Source organism: Odocoileus virginianus, chromosome 34 (assembly GCF_023699985.2).
Source record: "Odocoileus virginianus isolate 20LAN1187 ecotype Illinois chromosome 34, Ovbor_1.2, whole genome shotgun sequence".
Classification (NCBI taxonomy): Eukaryota; Metazoa; Chordata; class Mammalia; order Artiodactyla; family Cervidae; genus Odocoileus; species Odocoileus virginianus.
In genome coordinates this window covers 7,527,601-7,548,144 of record NC_069707.1, presented here as the reverse complement: position 1 = coordinate 7,548,144, position 20,544 = coordinate 7,527,601, and the positions used below count along the sequence as shown (strand labels likewise).

General features: G+C 49.3%; 1 protein-coding gene across 2 annotated transcripts in view; it reads left to right on the top strand.

Annotated features, from left to right (window-relative positions):
* Window positions 1-20,544, top strand: part of IGF2R (insulin like growth factor 2 receptor) — a 192,630-nt gene that overhangs the window by 85,693 nt on the left and 86,393 nt on the right. The window contains exon 1 of one of the 2 annotated variants that reach the window (XM_020876534.2): window positions 4,755-5,122. The exons of the other annotated variant lie outside the window; for it this stretch is intronic. Coding sequence (XP_020732193.2) covers window positions 4,956-5,122 — 167 coding nt within the window. The 5' untranslated portion in view covers window positions 4,755-4,955. Of the gene's footprint in view, window positions 1-4,754; window positions 5,123-20,544 lie in introns of those variants that run through there. 2 annotated transcript variants of the gene reach the window in all.

Genomic DNA, 20,544 nt, shown 5'->3' with positions numbered 1-20,544 from the left:
ATGTTTCACAGTCTGGATTTGATCGTTTTATTTTTGACTTAGGTTAAACATCTTGGCAAGAATACCACATAAGTGATACTGTACACTATAGGAGGAAATTGTGAAAGACTTTGAAATGGACTAAAAAAATTATTGGGTAACTTGAGTGGAAAGCTAGATGCTGTCTCATGCAACTTTGTGGGTTATCTGATTCTACAGGGTTTTACAGCTTTCATTATCTTTGAGCTGTTTTACAGTTCTCTAAATTGTGGGATAGTAAAGGTAATGTCTAGGGTTCTTATCTTTAGAACTGCAAATTTTGTTCCTTTGACATCCATTTAACCTGTGGGTCTTAACTAATCTTCCATCTTTTAGGCAACATAACTTCAGCATTCCTGACTGCATGTGTATGTGTTGGGTTGTCTTTGGATTCTCTTTTGAACCCGCTGGAACAGGTTACTGGTTCTCACATTAAAGAGTTCAGTATTATCTTTGACACATGTTCATTCTACATCTGCATCTGAGTCACCATTATATTATCTTTCAAATATTATCCATCAGCAATATTTTTCATTGCATCATTTTGTTGTTGTTCAGTTGCTAAGTTGTGTCTGACTCTGCAACCCCATGAACTGCAGCATGTCAGGCTTCCCTGACCTCTACTATCTCCTGCAGTTTGCTCAAAGTCAGGTTCATTGAGTCAATGATGCCATCCAATCATCTCACCCTCTGTTGTCCCCTTCTCCTCCTGCCCTCAAGCTTTCCCAGCATCAGGGTATTTTCCAATGAGTTGGCTCTGCTACATTTTGTACTCCAAGGCCAAACTTGCTTGTTACTTCAGGTATCTCTTGACTTCCAACTTTTGCATTCTAATCCCCTACGATGAAAAGGACGTCTTTTTTTTTGGTGTTAGTTCTAGAAGGTCTTGTAGGTCTTCATAAAACTGTTCAACTTCAGCTTCTTTGGCATCAGTGATTGGAGTATAAACTTGGATTACTGTGACATTGAATGGTCTGCATCATTTTCAGTTCAGTTCAGTTGCTCAGTCATGTCTGACTCTTTGCAACCCCATGAACTGCAGCACTCCAGGCCTACCTATCCCTCACCAACTCCCAGAGTCTACTCAAACTCATGTCCATTGAGTCGCTGATGCCATCCAACCATCTCATCCTCTCTCATCCCCTTCTCCTCCTGCCTTTAATCTTTCCCAGCATCAGGGTCTTTTCCAGTGAGTCAGTTCTTCGCATCAGGTGGCCAAAGTACTGGAGTTTCAGCTTCAGCATCAGTCCTTCCAATGAATATTCAGGACTGATTTCCTTTAGGATTGACTTGTTGGATCTCCTTTCAGTCCAAGGGACTCTTAAGAGTCTTCTCCAACACCACAGTTCAAAAGCATCAATTCTTTGGTGCTCAACTTTCTTTATAGTTTCAGCTCTCACATCCCCACATGACTACTGGAAAAACCATAGCTTTGACCAGACAGACCTTTGTTGGCATAGTAATGTCTCTACCTTTTAATAAGCTGTCTAGGTTGGTCATAACTTTTCTTCCAAAGAGCAAGCGTCTTTTAATTTCATGGCTGCAGTCACTATCTGCACTGATTTTGGAGCCCCCCAAAATAATCGTCTGTTTCTGCTGTTCCCCATCTATTTCCCATGAAGTGATGGGACCAGGTGCCATGATCTTAGTTTTCTGAATGTTTCGTGTTAAGCCAACTTTTTCACTCTCCTCTTTCACTTTCATTAAGAGGCTCTTTAGTTCTTTGATTTCTGCCATAAGGGTGGTGTCATCTGCATATCTGAGGTTATTGATATTTCTCCTGGCAATCTTGATTCCAGCTTGTACTTCATCCAGCCCAGTGTTTCTCATGATGTACTCTGCATATAAGTTAAATAAGCAGGGTGACAATATACTGCCTTGACCTACTCCTTTCCCTACTGGAACCAGTCTGTTGTTCCATGTACAGTTCTAACTGTTGCTTCCCAACCTGCATACAGATTTCTCAAGAGGCAGGTCAGGTGGTCTGGTATTCCCATCTCTTTCAGAATTTTCCACCCACAGTTTGCTGTGATCCACATAGTCAAAGGCTTTGGCATAGTCAATAAAGCAGAAATAGATGTTTTTCTGGAACTCTCTTATTTTTTTGATGATGCAACAGATGTTGAAAATTTGATCTCTAGTTCCTCTGGCTTTTCTAAATCCAGCTTGAACATCTGGAAGTTCACGGTTCACGTATTGCTGAAGCCTGGCTTGGAGAATTTTGAGCATTACTTTATTAGCATCTGAGATGAGTGCAATTGAGCAGTAGTTTGAGCATTCTTTAGCATTGCCTTTCTTTGGAATTGGAATGAAAACTGATCTTTTCCAGTCCTGTGGCCACTTTTGAGTTTTCCAAATTTTCTGACATATTGAGTGCAGCACTTTCACAGCATCATCTTTTAGGATTTGAAATAGCTTAACTGGAATTCCATCACCTCCACTAGCTTTATTCATAGTGATGCTTCCTAAGGCCCACTTGACTTCACATTTCAGGGTGTCTGGCTCTAGCTGAGTGATCACACCATTGTGATTACCTGGGTCGTGAAGATCTTTTTGTATAGTCCTTCTGTGTATTCTTGCCACCTCTTCCTAATATCTTCCGCTTCTCTTAGGTCCATACCATTTCTGTCCTTTATTGTGCCCATCTTTGCATGAAATGTTCCCTTGGTATCTCTAATTTTCTTGAAGAGATCTTTAGTCTTTCCCATTCTATTGTTTTCCTCTATTTCTTTGCACTGATCACTGAGGAAGGCTTTCTTATATTTCCTTGCTGTTCTTTGGAACTCTGCATTCAATGAGTGTATGTTTCCTTTTCTCCTTTGTTTTTTGCTTCTCTTCTTTTCACAGCTATTTGTAAGGCCTCCTCAGACAACCATTTTGCCTTTTTGCATTTCTTTTTCTTGGGGATGGTCTTGATTCCTGCCTCCTGTACAATGTCACAAACCTCCATCCATAGTTCTTAAGGCACTCTATCAGATCTAATCCCTTGAATCTATTTGTCACTTCCACTGTATAATCCTAAGGGATTGGATTTAGGTCATAACTGAATGGCCTAGCGGTTTTCCCTACTTTTTTCAATTTAGGAAGAAACTGTGTCATTTTAGGAAGCAGAAAATACTATTTTTTCCAAATATTGGTGCCACGAATTTTAATCACTTGATCAAGATGGTTCCACTAGATCTTTCCATTGTAAAGATATATTTTTCTTTAGTAGAGAAACATCCTTTTAGACAAAGTGAATTTTCTAGCTTGCAATTATTTTTCACCTTATGGTTTCAGTTTCCACTGAAGATCTTTGGCTGTAGCAATTTTAACATGGTTGTTGTGCAAAATACGAACCCTTTTAGGATGCCCTCAGTGGGACATTTGAGCACCCTCTTAGGACCACAACTTTCCTTTCTTGGGCCATATTCCTCTTTGGCAATATACCATCATGGCTAAGCTGCAGGCTCTAGGACTGTCTAGCTTGGGCTTAAACTCTGGCGTCTCCACTTGGTAGTCATGTGACCTGCAAGCTTTTTAATCTGTCTGTGTCTCAGCTTCCTTTTCTATAAAATGGGTGCTATGAAGATCTCTCTCTTACAGGATTGTGTTAAGATTAAATGAGCTAAATCAAAACACCACAACTTTACTTGGCACATAATTAACTTACTCAATAAACGTTAGCTATTACTGTATGTGTTTGAGTTTCTGCTTTGCTGCATCAAAGTGGCTTTGCCTAAGTTACTTAACATCTCCGTGCCTCTGTTCCTCATTTAGAACAAGGTTCCTGGATTCATGTATGTTTATTGCTAGAACAGTGTCTTATATGGAGTAAGCATTAAAAAACGATTGACAGGGGACTTCCCTGGTGGTCCAGTGTCTAAGACTGCATACCTCCAATACAGGGCACCTTGGTTCCATCCCAGATAAGGTAACTAGCTCCTCCATGAGGCAACGAAGACATGGCCCAGCAAAATAAATAAATATTAAAAAAAAAAAAAAAGATGAACCGTTACCATCGTGGTTATTCTATACAATAATCAGATTATTCTGTATCAGGTAAACTTGAGTTTATGACTTTTCAGATTCACCTTCTTATTCTCACTGTGCCTAGCTCAGCCATTCACACAGTTATAGGCTTAACAAAATACATGAATAGAGCGATTAAAAAGCTTTGCTGAGCGGCACTCGCTCGACAGTCACCCTTTTACCTCCTTTATGTTTCAAGTTCCTGTATCTGGGCTGCCTTCCTTATTGTAGGAAGCCCACGCTTGGGAAATCACATTGCCACAGAAGGTTTGTGAGAGGCTCTGCTGGGTTGTAACGGTGGGAACACAGCGGTGCAGGACTCAGCGGTCGGCCCCCCGTAGGGCAAGAAACGTGGGTTCCCATTCATTAAGGGATCGAATGTATGGCAACAGGGCTGCGCGGCGGCCTTTACAGCACTTAAGTCTAAACCTCATTTTCCCCTCCCTGTCGGTCGAGGGTGGGAAGCTGGGAGTCCACGTTGGGCAGCACCTCCATCCCCCGAGAGCGCCCCCGGGGGAGACGCGGAGGATGCGGTCCCGCGGGGTAGCGGCGGGCACTGCAGGCCTGGGGTTCTCACACCTGCGCGCGCGCGCGCGCGCCGCGCCGCTTCCGGCCGAGCGCGGGGCCGCGCTCACGTGACCGGGCCTGGGCGGAGCCGGGCGGGCGGGGAATCACCTGAACAAGGCTGTCACGTGAGCGGGGCGGGGCGGGGGCGGGACTGGCCGGGGTCACGTGACAGGCCCCGGGGCCGCCGCCGAGCCCAGAAGAGCCGCGCGCCCCTCGCGCTCCCCCGGCTAGTCCCCAGCTCCTCGCGCTCCTGTCCGTCTCCGCCTGCCGCCCTGGCTGCACACCCGTGTCCCGGACGCCGCCCCCGTCCGCCGCTCGCCGCTCGCCGGGTTCCGGACGCACAGCCCGGGCCCGGCGCGATGGAGGCGGCCGCCGGCTGGAGCTCGCACCTGGGGCCCGCGCCCGCCGGGCGCCCGCCGCGGTGCCCGCTCCTGCTGCAGCTGCTGCTGCTGCTGCTGCTGCTGCCGCCGGGCTGGGTCCCCGGGGCCGCGGGCACCCAGGGCGCCGAGTTCCCCGAGCTGTGCAGGTGGGTGGCTCGCCGGGGCACCGGCTTCGGTCGCGGCGCCCCAGCGCGCGGCGGGAGGGAAGGGGGTGCAGGGTCGCCCCCGGGAGGGGCCGGGGTCCCCTAGACGTCTCCTTGGGTCCGCCCGTCTCCGACGGAAAGTTGCCGCCGTGCGGGCGAAGGATGAGACCCAGGGGGGATCGGTGCCCACGGGCAGGGGGTGGGGGGCGCTCGGCCCGCGCTGGCCCGGGGTCCGCCGTCCGGCCACCTGTGGCTGTCACCAAGTCCAGGGCGGCTTCGTGTGCGTGCGGGCGGCCGGGTGACACCCTGCCGGCCCCCTCATGCCCAGCGGTGCGCCTTTGAAAAAGTTGGGAGGACGCAGGAACCCCTGGCTTCGCTTTGTTCCCACTCCACGTTTCCCCCAAAGTTCCACCAGCGGGGCTTCAGAGGCTCCCCTTAAGGTGGGCAGACTCACCCACAGGAACGGCCATGGAGTTGGGGGGTGGGTGGGTTGGTATCATTTGATGATTGATTTCCTCCATGTGGGTTTTCCATTTTTAAAGTAGCTTTTTCTGCAGAACTTGACTTTTTTTTAAATCGGGGGAATGGAGGATGGTCATCCAGTATTGGCTTTCGAGACTTCATCCTTCACTTCTGCGAGCTGAACTTCCTGTCTCGTTGTTCACATGATGTCATTGTCTCCGGGTGGATTATTCTAGTGGAGTCTTTTGCTTTGGGAACCATGATTGTATAATCGTGGTCCCAGTGAGGACTGTTAAGTGTCCTGCCATGGCGGGGAGTCCCGGGGTTGGGGAACTGCCGATTCCATGTATTTTTCTAACCAACCTTCTCTGGACTGTTTAGGATGATGGAAAATACAGCTTTTATTTAATTTTTTAAACCTTGGTGGAAGAGGGGTGAAAAGTTCTGAAAGAGTCGTGGACAAACAAGTCAGCAGTTATCCCTGGCGCTAGCAAGTTACCTCTCAGAATGAAGCGAAGTTTAGCCCACTTGGAGCTGAATTTTGAGTTTGTGGTAAGGTGTATGAGGTTCTTAGTCTTCCTTTGCATTAGAGATGGTCTTATTACCCCCGAATTGAGAACTTGCAGAAATTATTACTCTGAGGAGAGTGAGGCTGAACGCACAATGGAAGCAGAAAGGCCCATATTCTTTGTCCTTTTTTTGAAAGGTATTGGGGGGCCGGAGGGATAGTTAACTGCACATTAGTTTGTAGGCTAGTTAACTGCTCTAAGATACATAGTTACACATAGAAGCCCCCGTTACAGTGAAAAGCCACAGTCGCTGACCCAAGCTGTGACCAATCTTTAAAGGAAGACGTTTTGGGGGTAATGGCTGCTGTAACCATACGCATCCATGAGAAATGAGCTCAGCTTGGCCCAGCGATGTTGAAGTCTTGGTTGCTGGCAGATTGGAATTGATTTCTTAAAGTTGGCTTCAAGGGCAGACTCCTACTCTGGCACTTCTGCAAGGGACTCTCACTTTTTCTTTAGGATAGTCATCCCAGCGCCTGGACCGTGGTTCACAAACTCATCTCCAGATGGAACTTGGCCTCTTGGTCCAGTAGGAAATGGCCGTTGTATCTTGAAATACCTCTCCTCACGGTCACACGTGGGCCTAACTTAGCAAGTGCTTGGCAGTGTCCTGAGGGGACTTGCATTTTTTTAGCATGTAGCTTCTGTGGTCTTAGGACAGGTCCTTCCTGCCAGGCTTCTGAGGACTGCAGCGCCAGCCAGGTCGCAGCTGGGCGTCGGCACGTTTCTTTCCCGTTACTGCTCTGGTTTCACATTCAGGCTTCTCCAGAGCTGCGTTTAACAGTCTCTACTTCAGACCCACTCCCTGAAATTTGGAATTCGTTTTGTTTGTTCCCGTTTCAAATGCATACCTAGGCTTAAATACTGAAGACATTCCCCCTCTGCCCCCCCCCCCCGGCCAGGGAAAGGGGTTTTTTAAAAAAAATCTGTTTTCTTGAATAAAGTCAGACTGCCTAAAAGTTCCTTCACTGTAGTGCCTGTTTGAATGGGAATGTGGGCCGATCTTGTCTTGAAGTCCATTTTGAAAAATTCTACCTAGTAGCCCTGAAGCAGGCTGTTTACGGTGGCCTTTTCTGCCAGCCCTGGGCGTCCATCCGTAAACAGCTGCCCAGGCCTCGCGGTGAGTGTGAAGAGCAGATGTCTGCTCTTGGTGTTTGCGCTGCTGGTTGGTGGCAGCGGTCCCCACGGACACGGGGTCACATTCCAAACGTCCGCGAGTTGGTTGCTGGTAACGAGGAACATGTTTTTCCATGGAAGACTCTTCCGGTTTCTGGTGGTTTGGTGCCTGGTGCAGTCCCCAGCTCCCCTCTCGCAGGTTTGGGGCACCCAGATACCTTCCGGCGACCGCAAGAACCCTGGCAGGCAGGTCTCACGGTCACTGGAAAGGGGGTTTGATTTCTGGGGCAGCGGCCTCTTCTCCCAAATCCAGCTCTCTAGACCCCGGGGGGGTACCTTTCGCCTGTGGCCCCTTAGAACCAACAGGAGGGAATTTGGGGCCCATCTCAGGGAGGCCTGCAGGCCTGCCGTGTGGCCTGGGCCCCTCCTGGGGTGAGTGTGCTGGGCGCTCGTGATCAGAAGGGATGCGGGCAGCAGAGAGGGACCATGCCCGCAGCGGCTCTAGCATCCTCAGCTGGGCGCTGCAAAGCAGCGATGACGACGGCCAGCGGCCCAGAGCGTATCGGCTCTCCCAGCACTTTGAGCACGTGTCCTTTCGGACAGCCTGAGTCGTGCGTTCCTGAAGCTTGGTGAGGATGGATGCACCCAGTGAGTCCTGTGCTGTGGAAGAAGTCAGGGGTTTTAATCCCTTGGCTGTTTCTTGGGAGGTGGTGTGTGGGACAAAGAAAGCACTGGATTCCAGAGATGGCCGTAGCCGCCGGTGGGTCTGGCAGGCACGACGGGGCTGGGGCGTGGAGTGCTGAGCTGTGTGGGCTGTGCAGAGGCCGGGGGCCAGGGTCTGCAGGGCCAAGAGGTCGGGGGCAGAGGCCAGAGGCTGTGCGGAGCCACCCGAAGAGACCAGAAGGCCCTCCGCTTGTCCACAGCTTCACCCTCTGCCATACGAGATACACTCTGTGAAAGGCCATTCTACACACGCGCGGTGATGGGTGACTTTCCACCCTTTATTTTGGTGTTAACAACATTCTTAATGAGTGAAGGCTTAACAGTTTATACGAGTTATAAAATAATGCTTTGGGCTGTCTTGATTTAAGTAGTTAAGTACCTTAAAGTGTATTTAGAACAAGCTTTCCCCCAATTGTTTCTGTATAAACGCGGCAACTCTTTTTTTATTTATTATATTGAGGACAAGAGAGTAATGAAGCCAGCTGGGAGTTGAGGTTGGTTTAGTTGATGTCTCTAAGGAGACATTTTTTTCCCTGCGATTTTTCCGAAGGAACAGTGCTTATATGCCTAATTTGGGCCACATGTTGAACCTGGATCACGTCCATTTGTGTGTATATGTTTCTTGCAACAATAAGTGTGTGTGTAGCCCAAGATAACTGTGGGTAGACACATGCTTTAATTCTTAGGCCATCATCCCGACAAGAGTCCCAGGGAATGAACTCCTGATTGGGCTTTATATCTTTTATCAGTGTTTCACAGAGGGAGTTTTAAAAGATGGGGTTGAATGAAATCATTTAGATGTCTCATCTTTATTTTGATCTTGGCATGTATAACTGCTGTGCTGGAAAAAGAGAATTCATGACGGTCGCAGAACTGGGACTGATGGTAGAAGGTAGCTCATTACTTTGCAGATACTGTTCTTTTTCTCCATTTTTTTTTTTCCTTTTTTTATTGCCCCAGCCATGAGCCCTCTTGGGCCATCACCCCACTGGTCATGGAGATGGAGGTAGCTGAGATCGGATATACCTGTCAGTCCTTTGTATTTTCCTCATAGTTGACTCATGACCAGTGAGGGACAGAGGCCTGAATTCTTGTTAATGGTGTCTCCTCACCTTTAATCCTGGCAAGGTGACAAAGGACTCGTTTATTCTCCAAGTGATCCATCGATGTTTCTTAAGTAGAGGGGAAAACTGGGAGGGGTTAGAGCTGGAGACGCCACCAACTGGACAGCAGTGGATCCAGAGAACTGGTGGCCACCCCTGCTCCCCGTTTGCTAATTTTATTTTATTAAACTTTTGAATTTCTTTTGTTAATTTTAAGTAATGTGTAATCTAAGTTTTGAATTTTTTTTTTTTTTTGGACCCAAGACTAATCTAGATGTTACTAGTTTTTTGGGCTGTTATGAACAAAGCTGTTGTAAATATTCATGTACAAGATTTTGTGTGGACATAGGCTCTATTTTTGGAAAGATACCCAGGAGTGAGATTGTTCAGTGGCTGGGGAGTGAGGGTTGATTTTATGGGAGCTGCAAACTGACTTCTGAAGTGGTTGTCCATGTTGCATCTCCGTCATCAGTGTGATAGTTCCGGTGTTTCTATATCCTTGTCAGCACTTGATCCTATCAGTCTTTTTAATTTTAGCCATCCGAGTGGGTTTGTAGTGGTATCTCAGTGTGATTTTAATTTTCACACCCTTGTTGCCTCATGAAGTTGAACTTCTTTTTTTTGGACTTATTTGGATGCCTCATGAGGTTGAACGTCTTTCATGTGCTTATTGACCGTTTGAATATCTTTTTTGTGTGTGTGTGATTCTCAAAAAAACCTCTTGCCCCTCATCCCTGAACACACTTTTTGGGGGTCATCTTTTTGTGTTTTAAGAGTTCTTTATGTTTTTGAAGTCAGGTCCTTCCTCAGGTCTGTATAGTGTGTATTTTCTCCCCAGTCTTTGGATTGCTTTTTTTTTTTTTCCTTAATGTGTCCTTTGAAAAATAGGTATTTCTTAATTTTGATGAACTTCAATTTATCTTTTTTTTTCTCTTTTTAAATCAGGCTTTTTGTAGTCTACAAAATCTTTGTACCAAGGTTTCTCAGCCTTAGCACATCTGACATTTAGCCTGGATAAACATTTGTTGTGGGGTCTGTCCTTTGCACTGTGGGATGTTAAGAGCACCCCGTCTTCCCCGGTGGCTCAGTGGTAAAGAATCTGTCTGCCAATGCAGGAAATGCGGGTTCAATCCCTGGGTTGGGAAGATCCCCTGGAGAAGGAAACGGCACGCCGCTTCGGTATTCTTGCCTGGAAAGTTCCATGGACAGTGGAACCTGGTGGGCTACAGTCTGTGGGGTGACAAGGAGTCTGATGTGACTGAGCACCCAGGCATACGTTTCCTGATGTTTTATGTAGGAAGCTTGCAACTGTGTTTTTAAGTGAGTTCAGGCCGAAACTTTCTTTGCTATATTTTTCTTGGATGAGTTTAGTATCAAGAATGTTTTGCTTTGTGGGAAGAGCCAGTTACTTTTTAGTATATTGTATGATACGGAATAGTTTTTGTATAGGATGGACAATTTCTGTTCCTTAAATTTTGGTAGAACTCAGTAGTAAGACTAACTGGGCCTCATGCCTTTGTGGAGATGGAATGTAGTGGAAGAGGAGTTTTGATTACTGTCTCAGTTTTGTCTATTTACTCAGATTCTATACTTCTTGAGCAAGTTTTGATAATCTGTATTTTCCTAGGAAATTGTCATTTTAATTATGTATTCACATATAAATATGTAGCATCTACTCTCATGCTTTTGGAGATATCTTTCGAATCTGTAGGTAAATTTTTAAAATTCTGGCGATTGTATTTATGTATTGTTTCCCTTAATTATGTTTACTAAAGATTTTTCTAGTCTTTTTAGTCTTTTCAAAAGAACTAGTATTTATTTTACCATCTTTGTCACCATTAATTTTTTATTTTATTCATTTATGCTCTCTTGTCAACTTAAAAAAATTTCTCATTTTTCTTAAAAAATTTTTTTTCTTAAAAACATTTTTAAATTTTCTTTAAAAAATTTAGTGAAGTAGAGTTGATTTACAATATTGTGTTAATTTCTGCTGCACAACAAAGTGATTCAGTTATACATACATACTCTTTTTCATTTTCTTTTCCATTTGGTTTATTACAGATACTGACTGTAGTTTCCTGTGCTGTACACTCGGATTTTGTTGTTTCTCCTGTTTTTTTTTTTTTCTAATTTAAATTGAAAGCTTAGATCTTTTAAATCAGCTTGCATGCCTAAACTATGAATTTAAAGCTGTGTGTTTCTTTGTCCTGAGTACTATGCTACTTACGGGTTTTGATACATATATTTTTTCATCCTTCTCTTCTAAATATTTTCTTCTTGTACCTCAAAATGCTAACTATTTGAACTTCTTGGATCCACCAGTTTTTAAAAATCTTTCACTCTCTAGGTAGATGGAATTTTCCCCTCATGTGGGCAGTAAAAGTGTGACATTGTGGCTTAGAACCTCGTTGAGTTGCGTGTTCTGTGTGTTTGGAAAAATAAGGTTCTCTCTTTGGGTCAAAGTTTCCTGGTTGTGCTGCGCAGCCTTTCTTTATCACAGCATACCCTTTGTCGTTTATACTTTGTAACTGTTGGCCACTGTGGGCAGGGTTCCAGAAGAATGTCTTCTGTCCTGTTTCCTAGCCTAGCTGTTCTCCTGTTGCTGGTAAGCTCTTCAACTTTTTCTGTTTCTTAGAAACATTCCAGCAGGGTCCAGAGTTGATGTATTCTCACAGCTGCCTCTGCATCGTTGCCACGACTTCCCTCATCCCTTGGAAGAGGTGAAGCTCTCCTCGGATCGCTCTGTGAATTGCTCTTTCCTTGGGCCCAGTTCCTTTGTTGGCGTTTGTCATCTCGTTTTTACGGTCTGGGTGCCCTTGCGACGGCTGGTGCCTCCTGGTTGTGCTCTTTGCGTTGAGCCTCCGCTGGGACGCGCGTGGCCTCTTTTTGCACAGCCGTGCAGGATGGAGCTGGGAGCAGTTGTTGAAGCTTGGCTGCAAGTTGCTGGGGGGAGGCCGGGGGATGGGCAGGGCGTTCCTCTGGCTGGCGTGTCCCTGTGGCTGGTCTTAGGTGCTTTTCCGGCCTCCTAAACATCACTCCCAGCCCTGTTCCTGCCCAGAGACAGCTGCTGGACCCTCGCTGACGGCCGCTGGCAGAGGACAGCGTGTTCTGCCTGCAGCTGGAGCCCACACAGAGGGGTTTCTGAGTTGGCGGTGGCCAATCCCCTTTCCTCTGCGACTCGGCTTCCTCCCCAGCAGGGCTGGGAGTGGAGTTTTGGAAGTCACTGTCCTGCTTTCGAATGTGGACTCTTTCTCCCCTTTACTAGTTGTAAAAAGCCTCAGGCCAGTTAACTGACCTGCTGAGGTTTTGATTTTCCTCTGTGTCAAGTCAGGGTGCTAATCACGTTTTTAGGGTGGTGTGAGAACCAGAGTGTGTCTAAGAGCCTAGCCATCCTTAGCGGTCATAAACGGTGGTGGCGGCGATTGCTTTCTTTCTGCAAGTCAGGGCTCTGTGCTCAGGTCAGTGATATCTTTAGCTGGTTCCTCTCCAGCCCCCCCCGGGTTCTCTGTTAGTATCCAGGGGCTTTTTTGCTTCAACACGAGTGCATTTCTTCCATCCTGTACATTGGCACTCCGTGGGAGAGTTCTTTTGAGAAAGAAGTGTTTCCATCATTTAAAGTTATAAAACCACGGGGCTGTGTGATTCTCAGGGTCGAGTTTGCATCCAGGCTTCTGCGGTTCTGAGGCTCCATCCTTCAAGATTCCTCCAGCTCCCGAGTAGCAGAAAGCCCAGCTCGAGTTTGCTTACACAAGGAGGAGCTTGCTGATAGGAGGTGTGGGGTTGGGGCCAGTGCCAGGTGCCATATGTCAGGTGGCCCCGGGCCCTCTCCTGCTGTTTTCTTGGTACTGCCCTCCTTCCTGTGGTGGCCACATTAGTCCACCACCCCGGGGGAGCGGGGGGGAGAGAGCCTACTGATTTCGTTTTTTGGTAGAAGGTCCTGAAGCCCCCGAGGACTTCTGCATGGCTTCCATGCTCTGGAGGGGCTCAGTCCCGGTCTCCCTGGAGGCGGGGTGGGTCTTGGATTCCAGGGTGTCTGCTGTAGGTGGGGACTGGGCGCAAGAATGCAGGCCAGTGGGAAGCGTTGTGAGAGCCCTTCGCCAGCTTCATGGTGCCGCACGATTTAAGAACCAGCTGCCACAGGCGGGGTTTTGAGGTGCCCGGAGTGGTGCGTCACGCCTATTTCTGTCCTCGTGGTAACCAGCGCGGGGGGCCGGCCTGTGTGTATCCTCCATGGCTGGGGTGGGGTTGGGGGGAGATCCCAGCCCCTCTGGTTTCTGTGACCATGAAGCTTGCCCTTCAGATGGGCCAGAGACCTTGGGTGGGATTTTTATGTTGTTGCTTTCAGATCCTTTTGTGACTCTCTGGAAGCTGGCGTCCCCCCAGGGTGAGGGGGTGGGTAGAATTTTGCACGTGTCACACTCTTCATTTTGGGGCTCAGAGATGTAAGAAATCTGAGGTCATGAAAGTTATCAATTTGAGTTTTGTTTTGGGGTACAGAGGGACCAGGGAAAGATGAAGGAACGTGGAGACAGTGAAGCCTGGCCTTTGCCAGCGGACGGCCAGGGAGGTCTTTTAAATCAGAGCCTGTGTGCTTTAAGGGAATGGCAGCCTGCTCCAGCGTTCCCGCCTGCAGAATCCCTTGGACAGAGGAGCCTGGTGGTCTACAGTCTGTGGGGTTGAGTGCAAGTCTTCCCACATATGTCTGTGCGGGAATAAACACGCGGCGCGCATGTGGAGAGCTCGTCTAGGAGCCAACTGACCGCTGGGCGTTGACTGTGTGTAACATTAATTTGTCACCATCTGTGACTCTCTCTAGTCAAAAACCAGTTAGACATCTTCAAAACACTTGTTCTATACTGAAAGCCACTCCCCAGCACCCCGGTCTGCAAATAGAAACCCCAAACCACGAGCATGGAAGTGCTGAAGGGTGGCTTCTTAGAAGTGACAAGGATGTGTCCCCGCTGAGTCACCCCTCTGTGTCCTCTGAGGCCCCTCTGCCTGCCGTCTGCCGGAGAAGTGTCACTCATCACAGACAAAGGGAGAAACCCACGTGGCTCGCTCTCCCCGCTTTTGAGAGCCCCTCCTTCCGTGGAGGCCGGGTGAGTGAGCAAGCCTGGGGAGGGGGGTATAGGCCGGGGCTGTTGTATGGAGGCTGCTCTGTCCCCAGGCCTGTCTGTAGGCGGGGAAGGGGACCTTTTGATTTTTTTAGGAAGCGCAGGGGTCACCTGCGCATCTGCCCCGGGGAAAGGGTGTGCTAGGCAGGGGGATCACGTTATCAGGTGTTCCAGCCGGGATGCTAGCTGACACGGCTGGGAAGTGGCAGCGGGGCCGTTGTGGATGGAGCAGCAAGAGCAAGAGAGAGGGTGGGAGAGGGGAATTTCCGGAGAGGACTGGCTGGGGCCACGTCCCATAGGCCATCAAGAGTGACTCTGGAAGAGAGTGTGTAGGTGTGTCCAACTGAATCCCTTTGCTGTGCAGCGGAAAGGAGCACAATGTTGTAAATCAACAGCATTTGAATAAAAAATGTTAACAAAGAATGACTCTGGATTTTATTCTGAGGGAGGCGGGAGCCTGGGAGGATTTTGAGCCCAGGAGTTGACCTCGGGTGGGGATGGCCCGAGGGGGAAGCTGAGATTTTTGCTGGACCAGGTAAGCGGTTGTAACAGATTGGACCGGGGTCGTGGTGCAAAGTGGTCCAATCCTGGGGAGTTTGAAGATGGAGCTGGCAGACTCTGCCTAGCACTGGATGTGGGGTGGGGCGGGGTGGGGGGAGAGGGACGGAACTGAAAGGACGGAGCTCCTGTTCTCAGGGTGGGCGGGGGGTGGAGAAGTAGGGGCCGCCTGGAGAGAGTGGGTGGAGGTTGGGACAGTGTTGGGGGTCATCCCGTGGACGTGTGCAGTGGGGGTGGGGAGCCAGTGTAGCTGCAGTTCTTTCAGGTGACGCGATGCTGACACTGACGTGGCCCTGTGCTTCCTGTTGCCAGCAGTAGGTGGTAGGGTTACTGAGTCATGTGACCCCAGCATCTTCAAAGCAGAGGCTCTTGTCCTGTGGCAGCCTCGCTGGCCTTTGTGAAGAACTCGCCCCTGGTCGTGGCCCCATCACCATCCGAACTAACCAGCTGAGCTGACTGCCTGGAAAGTAGGAAGGTGGGGGGCTTCCCTGGCGGCTCCGTGGTGAAGAATCTGCCTGCCAAGGCAGGGGACATGGGTTCGAACCCTGATCCAGGCTGATCCCACGTGCCGAGGAGAAGCTAAGCCTGTCCCCCCATCACTACTGAGTCTGTACTCTGGAGCCCAGGAACTGCAATTCCTAAAGCCTGAGCGCCCTGAAACCTGTGCTCTGCAAGTGGAGAACCCACCGCAATGCGAGGCTTTCGCAGGGCAGTGAAGAGGAACCCCTGCTTGCTGCAACTAGGGAAAAGTCTGCACAGCAATGAACTTGGCACAACCAAAAAAAAAAAAAAAAACATAAAGTTAGGAAGGCAGACTTCCTCTTGTCCTAGGGGCTTTGAAGGCAGGGTGCTGGGTCCGTGAGGGTTTGGGGGACGTTGGTGATGACCTCTGAGGGGACTGAGCCTTAAGGTTGGATCTCTACACTGTGGGCCTAGTTGATCTTAAAGGCAGTTGAATTCCGACATCCATGTGATGATTAAGGAGGCGGTTCAGCCTGTAATTCAAGCCTTCGTTCTGCATTTGAGGAACAAAGTAAGAAAGCACCCAGATTGTAAAAGGGGCCTCACAGAGCAGGGTTTCGGGTTGAAACCCTGGCCTGCATCCTGGGGCTGTAGAGTCACTGGGCGCCGAAAAGCAGCAAGTGAGGAAGCGGGCGGACGGGCCGGCTCCCAGAGGCACATCTCGGGTGCGGGGGGCCCTGGCTGCCGGGTTCCTGGGAGCCCCTTGAGGAAGAGCGTGTCTGTCCTTTTCCACAGTTTCCGATTCATCAGGCCTTTGTTCTGGTGGCCGCTGGTGGCTGCGTGGTGCGGGCTTGGGTGGGCCCGAGTGCCCGTCCTGCTCTGAGAGATCCCAGGAGGCGGCTGGTGTGCGTGTGTCTGGGTGTGTGTCCTGAGCCCCCCCACTCTCTGTCTTGAGCTTCATCGGCTCCGTGGAGCTGGCCCCCAAACCAGGCTCCCACCCCCGTCCTGTCGTTAGGTGACAGCGCTTTCAGAAGGACTTAACCAGGCGAACTCTCCCTTTGCGCAGACTCAATTTATAACCCGTCTTTGAGTCCTGCTGTTGATCCAGATGAGAGCTTAGGTGACGGTCCCTCAACAGCTCCACCTTCCCAGTTTTCCTGGTGATGGCTGTGGGGTGGACGACTCTTGGTGACTGGAAGGTGGGGCCCCGACTGCTTAAGTGTGTCCCCCAAGGCTGGTTGCGGGGCGGGGGTGGGATTCAGGCCCAAGGGCGTGGGCTCCTTCCCCGTCCCCCTGGCACCTTGCAGTCCGCCTGGGATCCTTGGGACCTCTCCCGGACACTCGGGGTGCTGGCGTTAGAGCCGTGCCTGCCGACCCCCCGGCGCCTCCGCCGCTCATGCTGACCGGAGTCTCTCCTCCAGCATGATCCCTCTCCAGACCACTGGCTTCCTGCTCCCAGACCCAGTGTCACTACAGGGGAAAACCAGAGATTGATGTCTGGCATTTCCTTGCCTTTTTTTCCCTTTTTTTGCTGGCCTCGTATCTTTATCCACAGCTTTGTGGGTTTGTTAGAATAGGAAGTGAAGTACTTCCTATATAAGCTTTGGCCACAATGCTGTACCTAACTCATGTGTCCCCCTGCGCCTGCAGATCAGGGTGCGTATTCCTTGTGCCAAATCAGATTCTTCTCTTGTCGTGTTAGAAGCAGAGTTATTGACAACAGGGGTTACATTATGCTCTTGACATTTCTGCTGCAAATGTGCATTTTGGAAACTCTGCCTTCCTTTCCCGCTGCCACCCCTCCCCTCGCCCCGCCATCCTCCCCCTTTGCTATTTTAGGAAACTGTTCCAGATTTTCGAGGGTCGGTGGTCTGGAGGGATGAGCTGAGAAACTCTCTGATAATGATAAGAGGCAGTGGTGAGCCAAATGTTCCCTGAGTGTTTTGTTAGAGCCCTTGGACGTAGGCCAGAAGCAGAGAAATCTTTTTTTTTTTCCGCTGTTCAGGTTGGAAAGACTTTGCATTCCCCTCGTCCCCCAGATTTGGTATTGGCTGCTCACTCTAGATTCGGAAAAACAGTTCTCTAGCCAGTGACCATGTTATGTGAATTTACTTGTATACCACCAACTTTTTTTTTTTAATTAAAGGAAACCAAATTATAGATTCACACCTGCTTGTTAATTTTACTGCTGGTTCCATTGTACCTCTAATCTGCTTTATATACTGATGATTGTAGGCCAGTCATCAAATGTTTCATGACCACATGACCATTACTACCATGGCCCCAGGACTCGTGGGAGTGAGGGAACCAAGACCTCTAAAGAATATGGACAGAATGAAGGTTCATGGAGCTGCTTTGTGTTGGAGGGGAAGGGACTCAGTTTTCTGAGATTAGTTTTGTTTTTTTTTCTTTAAGGTGTTGGGCGTTCCATACATTTTGTAATTAAACTTTATGTACTTTGTTTTATCTATTTAAAATTTTTTTAACCTATTTTTGGCTCTGCTGGGTCTTGGCTGCTTTGCACGGTTTTTCTCCAGTTGCAGTGAGCTGGGGCTGCTCTTCCTTGCTGTGTGCGGGCTTCTCATTGCGGGGGCTTCTCTTGTTGTGGAGCATGGGCTCGAGAGGCAGGGGCTTCAGTAGTTGCTGCTCCTCAGCACGTGGAATCTTCCCAGACTGGGTTCGAACTCATGTCCCCTGCCTTGGCAGGCGAATTCTTATCCACAGCACTAACAGGGAAGTCCTAGACTTCATTTTGGATGTTAGCTGTTTTAAGAATTAGAAAGAACCCCACATTGTATTTGCAGAGTGTTACAGTTTTGCAGGTATTCAGTGATGATGTGTACGAAAGCTTGAGAGGTGTCCCATTAAGTGTCAACTAGCTGAGAAGAGTCGTCCAGTTGTAGCCATCTGGCTTTTTCTTTTGATTTCTCTCTTTTGGACGGACGTTGGCACCACGTTGGGTAGAGATGGCTCTCTGTCTCTCTTTGGGAACCTTTCTGATCTCCAGGCAGTTGTGAAGGCCAGTTAGATCAGCTTCCTTCTTGCTGCCCCCGATTTGGCCCTGTTCTGACCAGGTCGGGCTCTCAGTGTGGCTCTCAGATCGTATTGGGAAGGTAGGAACACCTTGCCATCTCCGGGTTGGTTGACGGTCTGCTGGTCGTCTGCTTTCTTCTAACTGGTGATCTTCTAGTTGGTTGTGTGCCAGTACTTCTCAGGATATTATGAAATGTAAACCAACTGAGATTAAAATGGAACCTCCAGGCCACGGAACAGACGGACTGACTGCTGTCCTTCAAGGTGGTTTCGGCAGAGGCCGTGGGATCACAGTCAAGGGCAGATGGTCTCAAGCTTTCTTGAACCGGGGACTACGGCCTGTGTCCTCAGTTTATCTGATGAGATGAATCGTCCACCCCCAGGGCCCATCTCAGCCACAGAATTCAGTTTGAGATCCGAGATCTCTTAAAGTCATTTGCCTTATATGTGACTCCTGCGGTCCTCTCGCTCCGCTCCCTGCTGGCTCGGTGGTTTGATTGCATGATGTTTCCCAGTTACGGGCGACACTGACCGTGGGATTCTTGGCTGAGGTTTTGGGAGGACAGCTCTCTGCTGAGCTCACGAGTCATAGTAAAGGAGGATGTGACCCTAAGGCGAGGAAAACAGCGGAGACCTGTTCCTTCCTCGTGGAATCCTCAACCAGTCTGGGTGCTCGAGTGAGGCCAGGGCAGTTGGTGGGAAAGAGGGGGCTGAGGGGATTGATGTTCTTCCCATGGAAATCAGTTGGGTGAGGGAAGAGAGGCTGCGGAAGGCAGTGTCTCTGGGGTTTGGCAGTTCAGACCATGCAAGAGAGAAAACAGACCTGGACTGGGGCGGGGGCGGTGCGTGGTGGAGGTAAATAGCAGCAGCAGTTTGAAATTAGGCAACAACTTGAGCTTCCCTGGCGGCTCAGATGGTGAAGAATCTGCCTGCAATGCGGGAGACCCAGGTTCGATCCCTGGGTTGGGAAGATCCCCTGGAGAAGGGAAAGGCCACCTTCTCTAGGATTCCTGCCTGTAGAATCCCATGGACAGAGGTCCCTGGCGGGCTACAGTCCATGGGGTTGCAAAGAGTTGGACACGACTGAGCAACTAACGCCGAGCTGAGAAAAGTGTCTTTTTTTGATCAGCATGACGTGGGGCGGCCTGGATCATCACAGAAGTCTTCACCAACAGCTTCTCCCCAGGGGCCATGCTCAGGTGCATTCACTCACTCCGGAAATTGACACTCGGGGTCTGCCATTTCAGGGGCATCTATTGTGACAAGACTGAAGCTCCTAAAGTCTCCCGGAATGCTTTGCTAGCTTCAGTGTTATTTACTTAAAAGTAAATATCTTCTGAAAAGTTAAAAAAAATTGCAAATAAATGAGGCAGTTGATCTTAGTGTGAGCGTTTGCCCTCGGGGCTGGGATGGACCTGCGCTCGTGCCTGGCGTTGTCATTTCATAGCTGTGTGACGCTGGGCAGGGGGTTTCATGTCTCTGAGCCATGGAGTCTGACTCTAAAGTGGAGGAATTCGAGAGAGTTGAGGAACCGTGTATGGTGCTTGGGCAGCCTGCTGTGTAGACTTCAGGGCCTGGGGGTGAGGGTTTGCTGTGATACACACTTAGTCCACTGGCCAGTTTCCTTTCCAGCCTGCCAGCATATGTTGATTCTGTCCCTGTATCTGTCACTCTGTCATTCTGGAATGGAGGACACTCCTTTCCTGAGTCACAGGGCAGTGGGGGATACTAGGGCACATCAGATCTAGCAGTGGGTGGTGGGAAATGCCAGGAGGGTTGGTGTCAGAGCTGAGGATGACAGCAGGGGCCAGCCCATGCGGTCCAGGGGGCATTGCATGCAGCCCTCTGTGTCTTAATTGCCAGGTTTGCTTTGAAGTGAACTTGGGAGTTTTCTAAGGGCGGGAGGGGGACATTGGCTAATGATATTTACACTACTCTGGAGAAGGAGGTAGCGTGGCAAGGATTTTGCTTGCGTGTGCTAGTTTTCGAAGCCAGGGTTTCTGTCCAGGTGGTTTTGTGTCCAGAAGAGCGCTGCTGACTGAGGTTAGGCTGGGTCTCCTCGCAGGATTGGAACTGATTCTAAGACCCCAAAGTGGGCGTGGCCTCTGGGTGCTGGTTCCCCAAGACCTTGCACTTCCTAGGGTTCTCCTGCTCCATCTCCTGGCATCCTGTTTCTCACAGATGAGATGGGGGACAGCTTTAGAACCACGGTGTCTCATAGAAGTCTTGGCCTGATAGGAGAGTCAGGAGTTTCGTGAAGATGCCCACTGGACACTATCTGTAGG